Source organism: Chiloscyllium punctatum, chromosome 5 (genome assembly GCF_047496795.1).
Source record: "Chiloscyllium punctatum isolate Juve2018m chromosome 5, sChiPun1.3, whole genome shotgun sequence".
Lineage (NCBI taxonomy): Eukaryota > Metazoa > Chordata > Chondrichthyes > Orectolobiformes > Hemiscylliidae > Chiloscyllium > Chiloscyllium punctatum.
In genome coordinates, this window is record NC_092743.1 from 72,831,250 (window position 1) to 72,855,666 (window position 24,417).

General features: G+C 42.5%; 1 protein-coding gene across 1 annotated transcript in view; it reads left to right on the top strand.

Annotated features, from left to right (window-relative positions):
• The window catches only part of LOC140476793 (uncharacterized), a 567,118-nt gene that overhangs the window by 435,438 nt on the left and 107,263 nt on the right, over positions 1-24,417 (top strand). Inside the window, exons 45-46 of the mRNA XM_072569588.1 lie at positions 13,672-13,820; positions 22,470-22,737. Coding sequence (XP_072425689.1) covers positions 13,672-13,820; positions 22,470-22,737 — 417 coding nt within the window. The remainder of the gene's footprint in view (positions 1-13,671; positions 13,821-22,469; positions 22,738-24,417) is intronic.

Genomic DNA, 24,417 nt, shown 5'->3' on the forward strand with positions numbered 1-24,417 from the left:
CCCTTCCTATTTATGTACCCATCCAAATGCCTCTTAAATGTTGCAATTGTACCAGCCTCCACCACTTCCTCTGGCAGCTCATTCCATATACGTACCACCCTTTGCATGAAAAAGTTGCCCCTTAAGTCTCTTTTATATCTTTCCCCTCTCACCCTAAACCTATGCCCTCTAGTTCTGGACTCACCAACCCCAGGGAAAAGACTTTGTCTATTTATCCTATCCATGCCCCTCATAACTTTGTAGACATCTATAAGGTCACCCCTCAACCTCCGACGCTCCAGGGATAACAGCCCCAGCCTGTTCAACCTCTCCCTATAGCTCAAATCCTTCAATCCTGGCAACATCCTTGTAAATCTTTTCTGAACCCTTTCAAGTTTTACACCATCTTTCCGATAGGAAGAAGACCAGAACTGCACACAATATTCCAATAGTGGCCTAACCAATGTCCTGTACAGCCACAACATGACCACCCAACTCCTGTACTTAATACTCTGACCAATAAAGGAAAGCATACCAATGCCTTCTTCACTATCCTACCTACTTGCAATTCCACTTACAAGGAGCTATGAACCTGCATTCCAAGATCTCTTGTTCAGCAACACTCCCTAGGACCTTACCAAAATGCAGCACCTTGGATTTATCTGAATTAAACGTCATCTGCCACTTCTCAGCCCATTGGCCCATCTGGTCAAGATCCTGTTGTAATCTGAGGTAACCCTCTTCGCTGTCTGCTACACCTCCAATTTTGGTGTCATCTGCAAACTTACTAACTGTACCTCTTATGCTCGCATCCAAATCATTTATGTAAATGACAAAAAGTAGAGGACCCAGCACCGATCCTTGTGGCACTCCTCTGGTCACAGGCCTCCAGTCTGAAAAACAACCCTCCACCACCACCCTCTGTCCTCAACACCTTTGAGCCAGTTCTGTATCCAAATGGCTAGTTCTCCCTGTATTCCATGAGATCTAACATTGCGAATCAGTCTCCCATGGGGAACCTTGTCGATCACCTTACTGAAGTCCATATACATCGCATCTACTGCTCTGCCCTCATCAATCCTCTTTGTTACTACTTCAAAAAACTCAATCAAGTTTGTGAGACATGATTTCCCATGCACAAAGCCATGTTGACTATCCCTAATCAGTCCTTGCCTTTCCAAATACATGTACATTTTGTCCCTCAGGATTCCCTCCAATAACTTGCTCACCACCAATGTCAGGCTCACTGGCCTATAGTTCCCTGGTTTGTCCTTACCACCCTTCTTAAACAGTGGCACCACGTTAGCTAACCTCCAGTCTTCCAGCACCTCACCTGTGACTATCGATGATACAAATATCTCAGCAAGATGCCCAGCAATCACTTCTCTAGCTTCTAAGGTACACCTGATCAGGTCCTGGGGATTTATCCACTTTTATGCATTTCAAGACATGCAGCACCTCCTCCTCTGTAATATGGACATTTTGCAAGGTGTCACCATCTATTTCCCTACATTCTATATCTTCCATATCCTTTTCCACAGTAAATACTGATGCAAAATACTCGTTTAGCATTTTATGCGACTCCACACAAAGGCCGCCTTGCTGATCTTTGATGGGCCCTTTTCTTTCCCTAGTTACCCTTTTGTCCTTAATGCCCTTAGATCTAAGTCTCTCCTACCAACGGAAACACCTTCCCAACATCCATGCTGTCCAGGTCATTCAGTTTTCTGTATGTTTCAATTAGATTCTCCACCCCCACACCCCATCCATCTAAACTCCATTGAGTATAGACCCAGAGTCCTCAAACATTCCTCATATGTTAAGCTTTTTATTCCTGAGACCATTCTCATGAACCTCCTCTGAACATGCTCCAGTGCATCCTTCCTGAGATATGGGGTCCAAAACCGCGCACAATACTCAGAGATATATAGCCTCAGAACTACATCTCTTCTTTGATATTCACAGTGGCTCAGTGGTTAGCACTGCTGTCTCACAGCGCCAGGGATTCCTGCCTCGGTCAACTGTCTGTGTGGAGTTTGCATGTTCTCCCTGTGTCTGTGTGGGTTTCCTCCCACAGTCCAAAGATGTGCAGGTTAGGTGAATTAGGTAAAAACAAGGACTGCAGATGCTGGAAACCAGAATCTAGATTAGAGTGGTGCTGGAAAAGCACAGCAGGCCAGGCAGCATCCGAGGAGCAGGAAAATCCAAATTTTGGGAAAAAGCCCTTCATCAGGAATAGAGGCAGGGAGCCTGCGGAGTGGAGAAATAAATGAGAGGGGGGTGGAGCTGGGGAGAAAGTAGCATAGAGTACAGTAGGTGAATGGGGGTAGGGATGAAGGTGATAGGTCAGAGAGGAGGGTGAGAGAAGGTAGCAAAGAGTACAATTGGTGAATGGGGGTGGGAATGAAGGTGATCGGTCAGAGAGGAAGGTGGAGTGGATAGGTGAGAATGGAGATTGGCAGGTAGGACAGGTCATGAGGGCAGTGCTGAGCTGGAAGGTTGGAGCTGGGGTGAGGTGGGGGAAGGGGAAATGAGGAAACTGGTGAAATCCACATTGATGCCATGGGGTTGAAGTGTTCCGAGGTGGAAGATGAAGCATTACTCCTTCCACATTCGTCAAAGTTTAGGGCGGCACGGTGGCTCAGTGGTTAGCACTGCTGCCTCACAGCACCAGAGACCCGGGTTCAATTCCCGTCTCAGGCGACTGAATTTCCGGAGTTTGCACGTTCTCCCCGTGTCTGCGTGGGTTTCCTCCGGGTGCTCCGGTTTCCTCCCACAATCCAAAGATGTGCAGGTCAGGTGAATTGGCCATGCGAAATTGCCCGTCGTGTGAGGTAAGGGGTAGATGTAGATGTAGGGGTATGGGTGGGTTACGCTTCGGCGGGGCGGTGTGGACTTGTTGGGCCGAAGGGCCTGTTTCCACACTGTAAGTAATCTAATCTAATCTAATCTAATCTAATCTAATCCTCCAGGTGGTGAAGGAGCAGCTGGGAAGGAGTCCCAGTACCTGCATGTACTCGGCAGAGTGGGAGGGGGAGTTGAAATGTTGGGCCACAGGGCGGTGGTATTGATTGGTGCGGGTGTCCCGGAGATGTTCCCTATGGCGCTTTGCTAGGAGGTGTCCAGTCTCCCCAATGTAGAGGAGACCGCATCGAGAGCAACGGATACAATAAATGATATTGGTGGATGTGCAGGTAAAACTTTGATGGATAGGGAAGGCTCCTTTGGGGCCTTGGATAGAGGTGAGGGAGGAGGTGTGGGCGCATGTTTTGCATTTCCTGCGGTGGAAGACCATTCCCACCGTGACTACCTGGTCAGGTCCATGCACCCCAACAACCCACCCTCCTGTCCTGGCACCCTCCCCTGCCACCACAGGAATTGCAAAACCTGTGCCCACATCTCCTCCCTCACCTCCATCCAAGGCCCCAAAGGAGCCTTCCACATTCGTCAAAGTTTTACCTGCACATCCACCAATATCATTTATTGTATCTGTTGGTCCTGATGCGGCCTCCTCTACGTTGGGGAGACTGGACGCCTCCTAACAGAGCGCTTTAGGGAACATCTCTGGGACACCCACACCAATCAACCCCACCATCTTGTGGCCCAACATTTCAACTCCCCCTCCCCCCCCGAACTTGCTGAGGACATGCAGGTCCTGGGCCTCCTCCACCAGTGCTCCCTCACCACCCGATGCCTGAAGGAAAAATGCCTCATCTTCCACCTCAGAACACTTCAACCCCATGGCATCAATGTGGATTTAACCAGTTTCCTCATTTCCCCTTCCCCCACCTCACCTCAGCTCCAACCTTCCAGCTCAGCACTGCTCTCATGACCTGTCCTACCTGCCTATCTTCCTTTCCACCTATCGCCCACCCTCCTCTCTGACCTATCACCTTCATCCCCACCCCCATTCACCTATTGTACTCTATGCTACTTTCTCCCCACCTCCACCCTCCTCTCATTTATCTCTCCACTCTGCAGGCACCCTGCCTCTATTCCTGATGAAGGGCTTTTGCCCGAAACATCGATTTTTCCTGCTCCTCGAATGCTGCCTGACCTGATGTGCTTTTCCAGCACTACTAATCAAGGTTAGGTGAATTGGCCATTCTAAATTGCCTAAAGTGTTAGGGGTAAATGTAGGGGAATGGATCTGGGTGGGTTGCTCTTCGGTGGGTCGGTGTGGACTTGTTGGGCCATAGGGCCTGTTTCCACACTGTAGGGAATAAAAAGAAAATAATAAAAAAGAACTCCCTTGAAAAACGTCCTCTCAAAATAAGTGCCATCATTGCATTTGCCTTCCTAATGACTGACTCAACCTTCAAGTTTACCTTGAGAGAATCCTGGACTCTTTGCACTTCAGATTTTTGAATTTTCTTCTCATTTAAAAAATAGTCCATGCCTCTATTCTTCCCACCAAAGTGCATGACCTCACACTTTCCCACATTGTACTCCATATGCCATTGCTTTGCCCACTCTCCTGACCTATCCAAATACTTCTGCAGCCTCCCCGACTCCTCAATGCTACCTGTTCCTCTATCCAATCTTGTATTGTCTGCAAACTTAGCCAGAAACCCCTCAGTTCCTTCATTAAGATCATTAAAGTATAAAGTGAAAAGTTGTGGTCCCAACACTGATCCTTGAGGACTACCACTTGTCACCAGTTGTCATCCTGAGAAGGACCCTTTAATCCCCACTCTGCTTTCTACCAGACAGCCAAGCTTCTTTCCATGCTGGCATTTTGTCTCTATTACCATGGGCCTTTATCTGACTCAGTAGCCTCTTGTGTAGAACCTTCAGGCTCTCCTTGATCTAATCTGCTTGTTATTTCCTCAACGAATTCTAGCATATTTGTCAGGCATGACCTCCTTGATGAAACCATGCTGACTTTGCCCTATGTTACCATACACTTCCAAGTATTCAGAAATCTCATCCTTCACAACGGATCCAGGATCTTATCCACGACCGAGGTTAGGCTAATCGGTCTGTAATTTTCCATCCCTTACTCCCTTTTTAACCAGGGATGTCAGATTAGCAATTTTCCTGTCCTCTGGGACCCTGCCTAATTCTAGCGATTCCTGAAAGATCACCCCAACACCTCCGCTATCTCTTCAGCTATCTCCTTCAGGACTCTGGGGTGTAGTCCATCTGGTCCAGGTTATTTATTCATCTTCAGGTCATTCAGTTTTTCTATCACCTTCTCCTAGGTGATGACCACCATGCTGAGTTCTGCCTCCTCACTCTTGAATTTTTGGGATATTACTTGTGCTTTCCACTGTGAAAACTGACGCAAAGTAATTATTCAGTTCCTCAGCCATTTCCTTGTTCCTCACTACTATCTCTCCAGCATCATTTTCTAGTGGCCCAATTCCCACCTTTGCCTTTCTTTTGCCTTTTATATATCTAAAGAAACTCTTACAGTCTTCCTTTATATTACTAGCTAGCTTACCCTCATATTTAATCTCCTCCCTCCTTATTTCTTTTTTTGTTGCTGTCTGTTAATTTTTGTAAGCTTCCCAATCCTCTGGTTACCCACTGCCCTTCACCATATTATAGAGGAGATCAAGGAGATCCAATGGATGTTATCTACCTGGACTTCAAGAAGGTCTTTGACAAGGTGCTGCACAAGAGGCAACTGAGTAAGATAAGGGAACATGGAGTGAGAGGCCAGATGTTTTCTCTTTTGACTTATGCTATTCCTGACTTCCCTAGTATGATTGCCTCCTCGTCCCTGTATCATGCTTCTTTTTCCTCAGGATGAATCTCTGCTGTGTCTCCTGAATCATTCTCAGAAATACCTGCCATTGCTGATACATTGCCTTCACCTATTTAGAATTGAATACCAGTTTGAGTATGCAGTGCACTTAGAGGATCCCTGTGCTACCTGCACGGTTCTGTTTTACTGTTGAGAGATCGTTTATTCTCTCTCTCTACCTACACACTCTTAAGCTGCACATGACTCTCCAGAAATACACAATCCATGTCAATCTTTGCCTCAATATTCATCTCATTTGCAGCTGAAGCTTCAGCTAATGACACTTATTTATAGAATAGAATCCCTACTGTGTGGAAACAAGCCCTTTGGTCCAATAAGTCCACACTGATCCTCCAAAGAGTAACCCACCCAGATTCATTTCCCTACCCTGTTATCCTAAATTTACCCTTGACTAATGCACCTAACCTACACATCCTTGAACAATATGGGCCAGTTCACCTGATCAGCACATCTTTGGATTGTGGGGGGAAACCAGAGCACCCAGAGGAAACCCACACAGGTACGGAGAGAATATGGAAGGTCCACACAGACAGTCGCTCGAGGATGGAATCAAACCTAGGTCCCTGGCGCTGTGAGGCAACAGTGCTCACCACTGAGTCACCATGCCACCCTCACCTTTTGCACGTGGTTGTCCAGAATATAAGCATTGGATTTCTCTCATGAAACAAGATATGCTTTCCATTAAACTGAAAGTGCCCCGTCATTCTTGCATCCAAGCGGTCAAATATTTTGACTGATATATATGTACGACTATAAAAGAGACACACATGCCAGTTAATTGTCAATCATTTCTTTCCTTTGTACTGATGTCAGTTTAAAAGTTATCTTTTCAGATGCTAAAAATACTAAACACTTCTCTGAGGTCAATACCTTTCTGAGACTGACAACCTTAAAGCAAACTAGCCTAACCTTTATGAATATAAAGTACATGATGGATAACTACTATGATATGTGTTCTTTAAATGTCAATAAAATCAAAGTTTTAAACAATAGTGTGAATTATTTGCAGATTATTTAGTTGTGGGTATGAGGTACATTGAATGGTGTCGGGGCAGATAGAGAGAGATCGACGTAAAAATGCATTCACCGAACTAACTGTCCAGGTGACAGCATTGCTGTAAACCTGCAGGTCCAAACAGTTGAGCTTGACCTCTTTGTTAGTTGCTCCAACTTCTATTAATAGTGGCCCTTGAAGTCCTCCTGCCCCAACGCACCCATTCTTGCAATATCCTAAACAGCCTCCTCCATTTGATGTATATTCCTTTTAAGAATGCCTTTAAGAATTACTATACACATGGTTCAGGCTCCAACAGGATAGAGTGGCACTTGACAACACAGGAATAACTCTGCCCAGTGTTATCGTCACATAAATAAAGTGATATCACCAAATTTCCATGCTGCCCATCTATATTTGAAGTGGAGTGGGTAAGTCACGATTTGTCAAACCCCCCATCCCTACACCAAATTAACAGCATTGATTAACCTTAGCACAATTTGCTATTACAACCTAGTCTGTAATCCTACTATGGCTCATTTTATGAGCTCAAATTGCCAGGCGAGAATAGCCCTTAATTGCACATTTTTAAGTGGTTCATCAAACCAACCAGTGGGAAGCCAAATCACTTATAACATGATTTGGTAAGTAGAAGGTTCTCTTCCTTATGCCCTGCCCCTCACCTGGCTCCATTGCCTACCCTTTGCGATGTTGGTAGCTCTCCTACCTTCCCCAACCTGTGAGCAATGGTTCAGGAGAATCCAGTCTCAACTCTGCACCTGGCAATTGCCTAAGGTTGAACTTTTCATCAGCTAAAGAGAAAATGCTGGAAAAACAAACAACAGGTCAGGCAGCACCTGCACAGAGAGGGAAAGAGTTAAAGAGAGAAATTTTAACATGGTGAGTGTCTGGATTGGGGTTTACATATATGTCTGAAATCTGGCAAAAATATAAGCACACCAGGAGATGGCTCCAACCTGCTAACTTAAGAATTGAACTAGAGCATATTAGGCTGTGCAGCAATAGCAATCTCCATGTGGAAGAGGCAACTTTTCAATTCTGAGATATTAATCAATTAATTGCCTCTGTCGTCGTGTTCATCGTCATTATAGGATCCCTACAGTGTGGAAACAGGCCATTAGGCCCAACAAGTCCACACTGACCCTCAGAAGAGTAATCATTCCCCTATCCTATTACTCTACACATCCCTTCACTAATGCACTTAACCTACACATCCCTGAACACAATGGGCAATTTATCGCAGCCAATTCACCTAACCTGCACATGGTTGAACAGTAGGAGGAAACCTGATCACACGGAATGAACCCACGCAGGCACAGGAAGAATGTGCAAACTCCACAGTCTCCCAAGGCTGAAATCAAACCCGGTTACCTGGTGCTGTGAGGCAGCAGTGCTAACCACTGAGCCACTGTGTTGCCCAGTTGATTTTCAGTTCAACTTTGACCTGACATGTTTCCCAAGATTCCTGCAAGTCACCAGTGTAACTGAGGCAAGAGGAAAGTGACAATTGTACAATCTGAATGAACGACAGAAAAATACACCAGTAACTATTCACTACACATGACTGTTTTCAGGCCTCCTTGTGTGAAAGGATTTGTTCATAGTACGTTGTCTGAAAGATGAGTTGACAGTATGCTGTTTTGGAAAATGTAGGAGGCGATGGATTCTCAGGGGACCATAGCACGAACAGCCAAATTTCTGGTATTGAGACTGGCTCTAATGCAATGAGGGGTACGTCGGCTTCCAAGAGATCAATTGTGTTACGGGATTCTGTAGTCCGAGGTACAGACAGACATTTCTGTGGCCAGCAGAGAAAAAGCAGAATGGTGTGTTGTTTCCCTGGTGCCAGGATCAAGGATGTCTAAGAGAGGGTGCAGATGTTCTCACAGTGGAGAGGGGCCAGCAGGAGGTCATTGTCCATATTGGAACCAACGACATTGGAAGGGAAAAGGTTCAGACTCTGAAGGGAGATTACAGAGAGTCAGGCAGAAATTTAAAAAGGAGGTCCTCAAGGGTAGTAATATCTGGATTACTCCCAGTGCTACGAGCTAGTGAGGGCAGGAATAGGAGGATAGAGCAGATGGCTGAGGAGCTGGTGTATGGGAGAAGGATTCACATTTTTGGATCATTGGAATCTTTTCTGGGGTAGAAGTGGATGGGGGCTAATATACTGGCAGGGAAATTTGCGAGAACTCCTTGGGAGGATTTAAACTAGTAAGGTGGGGGGGTGGGATCCAGGGAGATAGTGAGGAAAGAAATCGATCTGAGACGGGTACAGCTGAGAACAGAAGTGAGTCAAACAGTCAGGGACAAAGTAGGACTAATAAATTAAACTATTTATTTCAATGTAAGGGGCCTAACAGGGAAAGCAGATGAACTCAGAGCATGGTTAGGAACATGGGATTGGGATATCATAGCAATTACGGAAACATGGCTCAGGGATGGGCAGGACTGGCAGCTGAATGTTCCAGGATACAAATGCTACAGGAAGGATAGAAAGGGAGGCAAGAGAGGAGGGGGAGTGGCATTTTTGATGAGGGATAGCATTACAGCCGTGCTGAGAGAGGATATTCTCAGAAATACATCCAGGGAAGTTATTTGGGTGGAACTGAGAAATAAGAAAGGGATGATCACCTTATTGGGATTGTATTATAGACCCCCCCAATAGACAGAGGGAAATTGAGAAACAAACTTGGAAGGAGATCTCAGCTATCTGTAAGAATAATAGGGTAGTTATGCTGGGGGATTTTAACTTTCCAAACATTGACTGGGACTGCCATCGTATTCAGATGGAGAGGAATTTCTTAAGTGTGTACAAGACAATTTTCTGATTCAGTATGTGGATGTACCTACTAGAGAAGGCGCAAAACATGACCTACTCTTGGGAAATAAGGCAGGGCAGGTGACTGATGTGTCAGTGGGGGAGCACTTTGGGGCCAGCTACCATAATTCTATTCGTTTTAAAATAGTGATGGAAAAGGATAGACCAGACCTAAAAGTTGAAGTCCTAAATTGGAGAAAGGCTAATTTTGACGGTATTAGGCAAGAACTTTTGAAAGCTGTTTGAAGGCAGATGTTCGCAGGTAAAGGGACGGCTGAAAAATGGGAAGCCTTCAGAAATGAGATAACAAGAGTCCAGAGAAAATATGTTCCTGTCAGGGTGAAAAGGAAGGCTGATAGGTAGAGGGAATGCTGGATGACTAAAGAAATTGAGGGTTTAGTTAAGAAAAGAAGGAAGCATATGTCAGGTATAGATAACATAGATCGAGTGAATCCTTAGAAGGGTATAAAGAAAGTAGGAGTATACTTAAGAGGGAAATCAGGAGGGCAAAATGGGGACATGAGATAGCTTTGGCAAATATAATCAATGAGAATCTAAAGGGTTTTTACAAATACATTAAGGACAAAAGGGAAAGAATAGGGCCCCTCAAAGATCAGCAAGGTGGCCTTTGTGTGGAGCCACAGAAAATGGGGAGATACTAAATGAATATTTTGCATCAGTAGTTACTGTGGAAAAGGATATGGAAGATATAGACTAGGGAAATAGATGGTTAAAAGTGGATAAATCCCCAGGACCTGATCAGGTGTACCCGAGAACTATGTGGGAAGCTAGAGAAGTGATTGCTGGGCCACTTGCTGAGATATTTGTATCATCGATAGTCACAGGTGAGGAGCCGGAAGACTGGAGGTTGGCAAATGTGGTGCCACTGTTTAAGAAGGGTGGTAAAGACAAGCCAGGGAACTATAGACCGGTGAACCTGACCTCGGTGGTGGGCAAGTTGTTGGAGGGAATCCTGAAGGACAGGATGTACATGTATTTGGAAAGGCAAGGACTGATTAGGGATAGTCAACATGGCTTTGTGAGTGAAAAATCATGTCTCACAAACTTGATTGAGTTTTTTGAAGAAGTAACAAAGAAAGTTGATGAGGGCAGAGTAGTAGAGGTGATCTATATGGACTTAAGTAAGGCATTGGACAAGGTTCCCCATGGGAGACTGATTAGCAAGCTTAGATCTCATGGAATACAGGGAGAACTAGCCATTTGGATACAGAACTGGCTCAAAGGTAGAAAACAGTCTGTTTTTCAGACTGGAGGCCTGTGACCAGTGGAGTGCTACAAGGATCGATGCTGGGTCCTCTACGTTTTGTCATTTACATAAATGATTTGGATGTGAGCATAAGAGGTACAGTTAGTAAGTTTGCAGATGACACCAAAATTGGAGGTGTAGTGGGCAACGAAGAGGGTTACCTCAGATTACAACAGGATCTGGACCAGATGGGCCAATGTGCTGAGAAGTGGCAGATGACGTTTAATTCAGATAAATGCAAGGTGCTGCATTTTGGGAAAGCAAATCTTAGCAGGACTTATACACTTAATGGCAAGGTCCTAGGGAGTGTTGCTGAACAAAGACACCTTGGAGTGCAGGTTCATAGCTCCTTGAAAGTGGAATTGCAGGTAGATAGGATAGTGAAGAAGGCATTTGGTATGCTTTCCTTTATTGGTCAGAGTATTGAGTACAGGAGTTAGGAGGTCATGTTGTGGCTGTACAGAACATTGGTTAGGCCATTGTTGGAATATTGCGTGCAATTCTGGTCTCCTTCCTATCGGAAAGATGTTGTGAAACTTGAAAGGGTTCAGAAAAGATGGACAAGGATGTTGCCATGGTTGGAGGATCTGAGCCACAGGGAGAGGCTGAACAGGCTGGGGCTGTTTTCTCTGGAGCGTTGGAGGCTGAGGGGTGAGCTTATAGAGATTTACAAAATTATGAGGGGCATGGATAGGATAAATAGACAAAGTCTGGGGTCGGGGAGTCCAGAACAAGAGGGCATAGTTTTAGGGTGAGAGGGGAAAGATATAAAAGAGACCTAAGGGGCGACTTTTTCACGCAGATGGTGATACGTGTATGGAATGAGCTGCCAGAGGATGTGGTGGAGGCTGATACAATTGCAATATTTAAGAGACATTTGGATGGGTATATGAATAGGAAGGGTTTGGAGGGATATGGGCCGGCTGCTGGCAGGTAGGACTAGATTGGGTTCGGATATCTGGTCGGCACGGACAGGTTGGACCGAATGGTCTGTTTCCATACTGTACATCTCTCTGACATCTTAAAGTGTTACCTGCACTTGGAAGTTGAGAGGTTTGATCTGCACTTTAGAACGCTGAATTAGGTTTTACTTTGGTTCTGAAATGAGGACCAATGTAACCAGTATCTTGCTGCTCCTGGAGCTGCAGCTCTATGGGAGCAAGATGAACAACAGTGAAATACAGTGCAAAGTAGAGAAGGTAGGTTGTCTTGCCTTATTGAACATCACCAGACCAGGAGATTCAAGACCTCAACACTGGTAGTAGCAATTTGCTGAAATATGTCTTCCTGTCAGCTTCAATTGGTGCCATGCTTTACCTGTAATCAAAAACTTAACCATCCTCAGTTTCTTTGCATCTGGAATCTAACAGGGCTTTGCCAGAGATATTTGCAGGATATTGTCGTTAGTGGCTGACCGTTATTATTAATAGACAACTGTTTTCTTCCAACAATTATGCCATCTTTGCTAGTCAAATGCGAGTTTACTTGTGTTTGTGGTTCTAGATGGCTTTCCACAGGTTCAGGATACTACTGACTGTATACATGTGGCAATTAAGCCATTCAAATCATCCAGTAATATTTGTCAACAGCAAGGATTACCACTCCATCTGTCTGCAGATGCTTTGCAACTTTACACAAAATTCTCAGATGGCTGTCTTTTCCTCCAGCAGGTCATAGTCTCTCACCTTTTTATGCTTGAATGCAGAATGATAGCAGTCATGCGATCCTACTTTAAAGATGGCTGATGACATACCTCAGAAACCTGAGGAATGAATGGAATGTGCCTGTCTCCCAGTACCCAATTCTCCAAGGCTCCACTAATTTCCACTGAACAGCTACTTGTTAACTATGAGATAACTAGTCCTTCACCTTCACCTCTTTCCTTTAGCCTTGTCTTTCAAGGAAGCAAAGAAGAGATTTGTAAGAAGGATAATAGAATGAGAACATTTGATCAATATGAGGTGGGAGACATGATGTTACATAAAGATGAGGGCAAGTGTCAGTAGTAGCCAAAACAATGAAGATATGAGAAAGTGCTTAGACAAGAGAAGGCCGAATGTATTTTGGGATAAAATGCAAAATAAAATGGTATGTGGAATAACTTTCTACAGTAGGCTTGAGAAGTCAGGCTGAGACATTTTGGAGAATACACACAAGGAATTAGTTGGATATACTTTTGCTGTCATCTTCCTTTCCTGCTGTGTTCATTGAACTTGTATTGTTTTCCTCAGTGTGAAACAATATTCCTGCTGCTTGTCTCTTGTGCCACTACAAATTGTTCCTTTCTATTGTCCTAAATCCTCATAGCTCCAGGCATTTCCTAAGTACTCGGAAACCTTGCTTAATATTGTAGCTGTGTTAAAAGCTATGAATGATTGCAGTTCACAAGTTTCCAGTTTTTAATGCAAAATATTAGATTTCATTCAAATATGAAAATTAAAAAAGAAGCCCCTAGGACAGTTTCCTGTGAGACCAAGCCCCAAACTGAAGGACAACACTTCTGTTGTCAGTCTTTCACCAGGAATCATCTGTGCTTTTAGCTATTTCTTCAAAGCATGATTCTGGATGGTTTGTGTAGTGACAAGTATGCTAATGAGCTCTCTGGCATGAGTTGTCATTGTTAATGTTGGTGCAGAGACTGCCATATTTATTATCCATAATTGCCAATTACATTGTTCGAGAAAATTATAACCCAATGTTTGTTGTTTCTGGGTATCACTGAAGTTATTGCTAGAGAAATTCATTTTTATTTTCTTTCACATTTGTCAATGTATTGGAAGAAATAGGAATGGACTAACTCTTGCAACTATTTGTAGATACCTTGTATTCGGTTCAAGTGTTCACTGGGGACTTTCCTGCAGCAAGCACTGATGCAGATGTTTTCGTTATGATCGTTGGTGAGCATGGAGATACTTGCAAAAGGAGACTTGGGCATCCTCATGCTAAACCTTTTGAAAAACATCAGGTTGGCATCATGCTTATAATAATTCTATAAATAAAGCTTCACTTAGCTTATAGTTTTAATGTCTGTACTAAATAAGTTAATTTTCTATGGTGAAGCATGCAGCTGGTTTTATAACAAGACCTTTCTGTTACACATATAGTAATACAGAAAACTGATTTGATAAACAATATCAGTATTTCATAAGTGATCATAGCCTGGATATTGTTCGCAATCATCTCAGCATGAATTGACATTATATTCTTTATATATGTGTTTAAAAAATGTTACATTGTATTATGAACTACAACAAAATTCTTGATGTCTGATATGTGTATATTTTGCATTTACAATGTTGTTGAATTTTAGTGTTCAGAAAGTTTATAATATTAGGTGCTATATTTACAGGATGGAGTACATTTCTGAAAAAAAGACAGCTCATGAATGTAATACTGAAAACAAAAAAAAATCCAATTGTGGGCAGTGTAGCAACTGGGAAGTTACAAGTTTTCCACAGCCTAATAGCTGCTTCAAAAAGTCCAGTTCAGCAGGTGGTAATTAACTCTTCACTTTAACTCCTAGATAGAGAGGTCAGAATTGCACACAAATGTCAAAAATAGCCTCCTAAATGTTAGTGATTGTCAGTGCTGAACTGTCCACATATGTAGAAAATTTATGCTGAAATTCTGCCTTAAAGAATGTCAGAAGTGAGGCACAAAGTAAGATAGAGTGAGATGATTCTGTTAATTCCAAATGTAGTTATATAAACCTGAAAATCTGTCACTCTAATTTATGCTACTGTGAGGCCATGATGAATTATAAATGTTAGATGCGGAAATGTTAACAATGAATTGCTGCAGTTCAATTTGTTGTTATTTGAAGACTCATTTCTTTGGATAGGTCTTACGACAATCGATTTTGTTCTTTATTTTGTCTAACTTCATTCTTTTGGACATTGTGAGGACTTCTTTAGGAATCTAAAAGGAAGGAGGGTGTATTTTAACGTTTTCAACGTTCTCCTCCAGCACCTAAAATATAATATGTGGGCCATTCCTGAGTCTGGATCATCACCAGCTGTGATAGTGGTTGCCATGTAATCCCCATGAAGCCCAGTTCTTGCAAATATTTTTGTCAGCTTCCGTGAGGAATGTGTCTTTGATGGAATGGCAGTTTCTGATATGGTGATGAAATATTTACTGTGTTTGAATCTGCATGTCAGAATTACCTTACATGTCTTAAATGGGCTCTATCTCCAGTTTGAAATTGAATAGTTAAATGAGCTTCCTTTCAACAGTGTCTAGTTGAGAAATGGCCTGGGGGTTCTCTACTGCAAAACCACTTTTATAATCAGGTTTAAGAACAGCTTCTTCCTGGCTGTTATCAGACCTATGAATGGATCTCCCGTGTATTAGCGTTAATATTTCTCTGCACCCTGTCTGTAACAGTAGCACTATATTCTCCATTCTGTTCTATCACCCTGGTGTATTCATGTAAGGTATGATTTGGCTGGTTAGCATGCAAAACAAGATTTTTCACTGTATCTCAATACATGTGACAATAATAATCAAATCAAATTAGACGTAGTCTATATGGATTTCAGTGAGGCCTTTGACAAGGTTCCACATGATAGGCTGCTCTGGAAGGTTAGATTGCATGGAACCCATCACAGGGTGAGCTGGCAAATTGGATACACAATTAGCTTGATTGGAGTTGTTTGCAATCAAAGGCCTCCCTCTGGCAAGTGGGAGGCCTTAAAGATGAGACAGCTAGAGGTCAAGGTCTATATGTTCCTGTGAAGGTGAATGGTAAAGTTGGCAGAAATAGGGAACCCTGGATGACAAGAAATATTGAGGCTTTGATCAGAAAAAAGAAAGAGGCATGGCTCAGGTTCAGGCAGCTGGGATCAAGGGATTCCCTGGAGGCATACAGGGAGATGGCCTTGGCTGAGAAGATTAGGGTGAATCTAAAGGTGCACTTTAAGTACATTAATGGAAAAAGAGAATAACTAGAGAGAGAATAGGGCCCCTCAAGGACCAAAGTGGACATGTATATGGAGAACTGCAGGAGATGGGTGAAGTTCTCAATGAATATTTCTCCACTGTGTTTACCATGGAGAAAAACATGAAGACTTGGAAAGTTGGGGAAGTTAGTGGTGATATCTTGGGGACAGTCCATATCACAGTAGAGGAGGTGTTGGATGTATTAGAATGTATGAAGGTGAATAAATCTCTTTGTCCTGATCAGACATATCCAAGAACACTGCAAGAGGCTAGAGAAGAAATTGTGGGGGCCCAGAATGATATTTTTGCATCATCAGTAGCTGCAGAGGAAGTCCCAGAAGACTAGAGGGTAGAGGATGTGCCATTAATCAAAACGGGCTGCAAAGGAAAGCCTGGGAACGATAGACGAGTAAGCTTAACATCTGTGGTGGGTAAGTTAATTGAAAAGATTCTCATTAAATCCCTAGAGGGATAAGGTGCATTTGGAAACACAAGGTTTGATTGGGAGTATTCAGCATGGTTTTGTGAGTGGACATCATGCATCACAATCTTATTAGATTTCTTTGATGAAGTGACCAGGAAGGTTGACGTAGTCTATATGGATGTCAGTGAGGACTTTGATAAGGTTCCACATGATAGACTGCTCTGGAAGGTTAGATTGCATGGAACCCATCACAGGGTGAGCTGGCAAATTGGATACACAATTAGCTTGATGTTAGGAAGTAGAGAGTAATATTGGAAGGATGCTTGTCAGACTGGATGCCTATGACTAGTGGAGTGCCTCAGGGTCAGTTTTATTTGTTATCTATATCAATAATTTGGATGAGAATGTACAAGGCATGTTTAGTAAGTTTTCAAATGACATTAAAATAGGTGGTATCATGGACAGTGAGGAAGATTATCAGAAATTGCAGCAGGATCTTGATCAGATGGGGAAGTGGGCTGAGATGTGGGGCGGCACGGTGGCACAGTAGTTAGCACTGCTGCCTCACAGCGCCAGAGACCCGGGTTCAATTCCCGCCTCAGGCGACCGACTGTGTGGAGTTTGCACGTTCTCCCCGTGTCTGCGTGGGTTTCCTCCGGGTGCTCCGGTTTCCTCCCACAGTCCAAAGACGTGCAGGTCAGGTGAATTGGCCATGCTAAATTGCCCGTAGTGTTAGGTAAGGGGTAGATGTAGGGGTATAGGTGGGTTGCGCTTCGGCGGGGCGGTGTGGACTTGTTGGGCCGAAGGGCCTGTTTCCACACTGTAAGTAATCTAATCTAATCTAATCTAAATGGAGTTTCATATAGATAAGTGTGAGGCCTTGCATTTTGCAAAGTCAAATCAAGGCTGTGGGCCTTGTAGTGGAACAGAAAGACCTTAGAGTTCAGGTGCACGGTTCTCTGAGAGTGGAGTCACAGGTAGGCAGGGCAGTGAAGGAGGCTTTTGGCACACTGACCATCATCAGTCAGAGCATTGAGTATAGAAGTTGGGAAGTTATGTTGCAATTGTATAAGACATTGGTGAGGCCACATTTGGAGTATTATGTTTAGTTTTAGTCACCTTGTTATAGGAAGGATGCTATTAAACTGGAAAGAGTGCAGAAGAAATTTACTATGATGTTGCCTGGACTCAATGATTTGAGTTATAGGGAGAGATTGAACAAACTAGGACTTTTTTATTTACAGCATAAGAGACTGAGGGGACTTTATAGAGGTGTATTAGATCATGAGAGGCATGTATAGTGTGAATGCACTTGTCTTTTTCCTAGGGTTGGGGAATCGAGGACTAGAGGGCATTAATTTAAGGTTAGAGGGGTAAGAATAAAAGGGAACCTGAAGGGCAACTTTTTTACTCAGAGGGTAGTATGAATATGGAATGAGTTGCTAATGAACGTGGTTGAAGTGGGTACACTAACATTTAAAAGGCATTTGGACAAATACATGGGTAGGAAAAGATTAGCAGGATATAGACCAAATGCAGGGAAATGGGGTTAACATGGATGGACATTTTGGTCAGTATTGACTAATTTGGGCTAAATGACTTGTGTCCATGCTCTAGGACTCTATGACTCTAAATAGCACCTCAATGCTGAGAAAGGGCACATCGGAGCCACCCTGCTAAATATTGGCTATCTTGATTAGATCAGTTGTCACTGCATATCTTGCAAATTCATGGAAAAGTTTAAGGTTGTTATTCTTGGACTTGAAAAGTATCCAGTACATCTCAGAGTAATATCCCAATAGTTTGAACAGAAGTTGAAGCTCGATATTTTGGGCTGTTACTATTTAGGAGCAAAATGAGTGGTATTTGCCGCCAACAGGATGCTGTCTTCTGCCTATCACATAAATGAGTAATGTTGCACATGAATTTCACACCTGGTGTGACATCAGGCATGTAGGCCATTGAACAGAGAACAATACAGTGCAGAACAGCCCTTCATCGCACGATGTTGTGCCAACCTGTGAACTATTCTCAGCACATCCCCCTACATTATCCCAAAATCATCCAAGTGCGTATCTAAGGATTGTTGAAATCTCCCTAATGTGGCTGAGTTGACTACATTAACAGGTAGGACATTCCATGCCCTTACCACCCTCTGCATAAAGAACCTGCCTCTGACATCTGTCTTAAACTATCACCCCTCAATTTGTAGTTATGCCCTCTTGTACAAGCTGATATCATCATCCGAGGAAAAAGACTTTCACTGTCTACCCTATCTAATCCTCTGATCATCTTGTATGTCTCTATCAAATCCCCTCTTAGTCTTCTTCTTTCCAATGAGAACAGACCCAAGTCTCTCAGCCTTTCCTCATAAGACCTTCCCTCCAGAGCAGGCAACATCCTGGTAAATCTCCTCTGCACCTTTTCTAATGCTTCCACATCCTTCCCGAAATACGGCGACCAGAACTGTACACAATATTCCAAGTGTGGCTGCACCAGCATTTTGTATAGTTGCAGCATGACATTGTGGCTCCGGAACTCAATCCCTCTACGAATGAAACCTAACACACCTTATGCCTCTTAACAGCACTATCCACCTGGGTGGCAACTTTCAGGGATCTATGTACATGGACTCCAAGATCCCTCCGTACATCCACACTTCCAAGAATCTTTCCGTTGACCTGGTACTCTGCCTTCCTGTTATTCTTCCCAAAGTGCATCACCTCACATTTAGCTACATTGAACTCTATTTGCCACCTCTCAGCCGAATTGTGCAGTTTATCCAAGTCTCCCTGCAACCCGTAACATTCTTCCAAACTGTCCACTATTTCTTCAACTTTAGTGTCGTCTGCAAATTTACTCATCCATCCACCTATGCTTGCGTCTAAGTCATTTATAAAAATGACAAACAGCAGTGGTCCCAAAACAGATCATTGTGGCACACCACTAGTAACTGGACTGCAGACTGAATATTTTCCATCAACCACAACTCTTTCAGAAAGCCAGTTTCTAATCCAAATGGCTAAAATCACCCTCAATTCCATACCTTTGTATTTTCTCCAACATCCTACCATGTGGAACCTTATCCTAAAGATTGGAGGATGGCATCAAACAGCAACTTTCCTTGTCTGTTCACACAAACAAAGTTCTGACAGAACATAGCTAGCCATGTTTGAAAACCTGCAGCACAGTGTCTAACTTTAGATATCATTCAACAATGAAACAGCATTTTCTGGATAATCCCAAATATATGAGGACTTAAGCTGATGACCAATTTAGGATGTCAGTTGGGCTTGAAGTGGGTCACACTTGCATGGACTTGATTTCTACATATCAAGTGGGGGCAGCACGGTGGCTCAGTGGTTAGCACTGCTGCCTCACAGCGCCAGGGACCCGGGTTCAATTCCAGCCTCGGGTGACTGTCTGTGTGGAGTTTGCACATTCTCCCCGTGTCTGCGTGGGTTTTCTCCGGGTACTCTGGTTTCCTCCCAATATTCAAAGATGTGCCGGTCAGGTGAATTGGTCATGCTAAATTGCCCATAGTAATAGGTGCATTACTAGAGAGTAGGGGAATGGGTCTGGGTTGGTTACTCTTCGGAGGGTCTGTGTGGACTTGTTGGGCTGAAGGGCCTGTTTCCACACTGTAGGGAATCTAATCTAACCAAATAGACAGTGCCATGTTCTTTGTCAAGAGTGTGGTGCTGGAAAAGCACAGCAGGTCAGGCAGTATCCGAGGAGCAGGAAAATCGACGTTTCTGGTAAAAGCCTTTAATCAGGAACCCCTTCATTCCTGATGAAGGGCGTTTGTCCAAAACATCAATTTTTCTGCTCCTCGAATACTGCAAGATCTGCTGAGCTTTTCCAGCACCACACTCTTGACTCTAATCTCCAGAATCTGCTGTACTCACTTCTACCTAGTGCCTTGTTCTTTGCAGAGATGAATATGTATTATGTTTGTTTCAACTCAATAGGTGACAACCACTCACTGGTTTGTGTCTCAGGGCAACATCTTGACCAATTGGAGTCAACCTGCCTGGTTTAAAATTTTAAAATTCTTTGCAGTTAACTCTCAATCAGCATTTAATGGGTGCATTCTCCATAGCAAAGCCTCTACTAATCAGAGTCTGTTTGCACTCTTCTTTCATGCAGTTAGTTTTCCCCTTGAATCTGTATTCCTTTGAAACGCCTTGATGAATACAAGTCAAAAACTTGGACAAAATCTGTCTTTTATCAGTAATGCCAAAGGATAAAATACTAGACACACATGTTTCTTTAACTGATGGTTAACAGAATAAGATTTGTAAATAGCAAGAACTGAAATTAGTAGAGATTGAAGATTATTTTTTAGTATAATAGGTGATAGTCATTGTTGCTTCATGAAATGTTTTACGCTTCACAAATGGTAAAAATGATCTGTCTACAAGATTCTTCTGTCACACACCTGACTACTTTGCCACAACCAGATCCTTCCCTTATCTGGTCAACTCAAATATTCTTTCTCAGATCTAGTTTAAGATCATGTTTTGTTTGAAAATATTGCTGATTCAATTATTGCTGTGAAAATTCCAATCGATTTTATACATAATTGTAGCTGACAGGAATGTTGCCCTATAAGAAGAAGAAGAAAATGTAATCATCTCATTTGCATTGTCCCTAAGGGGTTAGAAAAGCAGTAACAATCTCAAATAATACCTGAAGTAAGTCCATAGAGGCCAGCATCCCGTCACCTTATTTCCACATGCACAATACTTGACACTAGTCCAGTTTCCTCAGAGCCAGGTCTCAGAGTGAATAGAACCTCTAACACTCTCTATATCTGTAAGATAGGACTCCCTGGTTGGGTCTGTTAAGCTGGTCCAATCAGGGAGAACTCACATTCTGTGAGGTCCATCTGGGTGACTTTGTTACAATCACTACAGTACCTAAGCTGAATCATGGAAATGACACAATTCAATATCCTCACTTCCATTAAAATTTCCATTTTGAAACTCTGGGAATGGGGCACAACAAATCTAAATCTAAATTTAGGAGTGCATGGTGGCACAGTAGTTCGCACTGCTGCCTCACAATGCCAGGGACCTGGGTTTGATTCCAGCCCTAGGTGACTGCTTGCAAATCCTCCCCATACCTGCATGGTTTCCTCCAAGTGCTCAAGTTTCCTCCTACAGTCCAGTGAAGTGCAAGCTGGGTGGATTGGCCATGCTAATTTGCCCCATAGTCTTCAGGCATGTGCAGGCCAAGTTGGTTAAATTATGGTAAATGTGGGGCTATGGGAATAGGGTGAGATTCTTTTTGATGTGTTGGCTTCTGTCTGCACTGTAGGGATTCTATGAAATGCTTTAAACCGTTAATAAAGAAAGGGGCCTGATGAGAGGTGGTGTCATATGTCTGGGCTTGTTTTGTGAATTTTAAGAAAGTAGGTATTAAGTTACAACGTATTACTTTGGAGATAAAGAGCAGAACCTGAATGCCCAAAAACAACTCAGTAAGATTGCAAAAATTCTGGAAAAGAGACGCAATTGCCTCAAACTCACCTTCATCTAATTTTTAAAAAAGGAAAGTCAAATGATATTCACAAACCTGCTGGTGAGAAATGGATTAGTTAGTTATTATTAATGTTATTAGTTAATTTTATGATGGGCAAGCTTTGGTTTTTACAGTCAATCTATTTTAATTACATGAAACCATGCTTCCTGGACCTTGGGATATTCAGCAGCTTAAAGTAGGTGCTGAAACCAAAAAGTGCCTTAACAGTACTGCTTATGGAAATGTTTCCTCCACGACCAAACAAGCAGTCCATGTTTCATCTCTCGACCAATGTTTTAAGACAGGTGAAGTAAAGCAGACAGTAAGGTGTCACAACACTTAGTAAAATTGTATTGAAGGAATTAAACATATACATTTATATGCTGCACTCCTAATCAAACATCATGATCAAAGACTTGAGTTTTGCGACATTTGACTATTTCATCAGGAATTAACTAATCTTCCCAATTACCTGCTTTAACTTCCAAATGATAATCAGGAAACTGGTATAAAACACATGACCAGCTCTGATCTTTCAACAATGTTACAACATCTGTAACAAAATTCTCAGTGCAAACATTTTCCTTCACATCAGTGTTTGTGGCTATTCATATACAACAGTGCAATTACTTTAAAATTGCTGTAAACTTTGAATTATGAGAATTTTATGACTCGACATAGTTCATCTAAAAAAAATTCTTGTATTTTCTTAATTTTTGCTAGGTCAGCAATTTTCACATACAAGCTGTAGACCTGGGTATTCCAACAGAAGTCCATGTTGGCCACAATGCTACTGGATATGGGGCTGGCTGGTATCTAGATGCAATCACAGTGATGGAACCAACTGAGAATAAAGGAACCAATGAATATGTATTTCCATGTGAACAATGGCTAGACAGTGAAGTTGCTGATAGACAAACTAAACGGATATTAAAGCTCCTTGGAAAGGTCAGCAACGAAAGTAAAATGATGCTGACAGAAAGTCTTCAGGGTATGCTGTCAGTTAAGTTTTCTACTCTAAATGTAGTGTTTAGAGTGTTTAGGGAAAGAATAAGAAAGCAGAATTTGTATAAGTTCTCCTGTGCAACATGACTAATTTTGTGTTATTAACAAAATATGTCTCGGTCAAAGTTGATTTAGTTCTGAATACAATTTCCTTCCATTTTTCATATAATAACAGTTTTATGGTTCACATATGATATTGAATAGTTATTGTTTATAATTATGCCTATTTATATTTTTTACAGTTCTCTAGTTATCTTTGCAGTACTCACTATTGCCTTGGCAGTGAGAGTAAGTAGACAACCGTGCTTGAAAGCCTTTGAGTACTGTGCTAATGAATTGAGTCAGATACGTGGATGTACAAGAACAGGCTGAGTTCTCTCCCTGTTCCTGATGAAGGGCTTATGCCTGAAACGTCGATTCTCCTGCTCGTCCGATGCTGCATGACTTGCTTGCTTTTCCAGCACCACGCTCTCGACTCTGGTCTCCAGCATCTGCAGTCCTCACTTTCTCTCCCTGTTCATTTACTCTCCCTGCCGGAAACTAAATTGTCAGCAGTAAAGCATTCTCTTCAATAGCCAAATTAAAACCATGAAAAAATTTGATTATTGAGAATAGGCCAGAATCCATTTATGAAGATTTTGTTAGCTTAGTACTGCAGCACAGATGTAGCATATTCAGAATTAACCTTATGAAATATATTGCATTTTAATTTATATACATATAAATCAATAACATGTTTATTATTCTTTCCACATCAAATCATTTTGTTATTTTTATAATCCATAATTCAAATTCTTCCCTTACATTACATATGTCTAGCAAAGAGCATAATGTGTTGCATGTAGGAAACAAACTTTGATTTTCCTGCTTGTTGTGGTAAAGTAATTATAGGGTCATAGATGTCTATAGCACAAGAAGGTTTTCTACCTTCACGACTCTTACAGGGAGTGAATTTCAGATTTCTATTGTCCTCTGGGTGAAAATCTTTCTGCTAACATCTTCTGTAAATCTTTTGCCCCTTATCTTCACTGTATGCCACCTACAGAATAACCTTACCTTTGTGTCAAATTTGTGCAGTTTATTTTCAAAAGGCTGTAGTTGACTGATGATATATCAAAGTTCTTAACTCATGTTAGTTGTGATGGGTTTTAATTCTGAGTGATACTACAAAAGTTGTTTGAACTGTGTAGTGTGTTGGAGCAGCAATTAATATTGCAGCATATCCCATTCTTTTGATTTCCAAATGTAAGCCATGCCCTCAGCCATCCTTTCCTTGATCATGATATCTGTCTAAATGAAAGTCTAGGGTGAGAACATAAGTTATACGTGCGATTACCACATCAAAGATTTTGCCAGTAGTTTAGTGGCTGAATGAAAAGAAAACTGAACAGCACTTTTAATACTCCAGAAGAATAGTTCTTTCCCACTAGTTAGTTCAGCATTGCACCCACTGGTAGGCTTCAGGTTTGCGTAGATGTAGAGTTGTGAAAAATAAGAGAAAGTGAGTCAGAAACAACCCTGAGGGCAAGCCATAAGTTACATACCATCAGCGAGGGAGTAGACAGGGAATAATCCGAATCTGTGGAAGAAGCAGAAGACCTAGAGTCAGCAGAATTTTAGTAAAGTATATGGGGTGACACTGATTCTTTCTAGGTTCTTCCCAAAG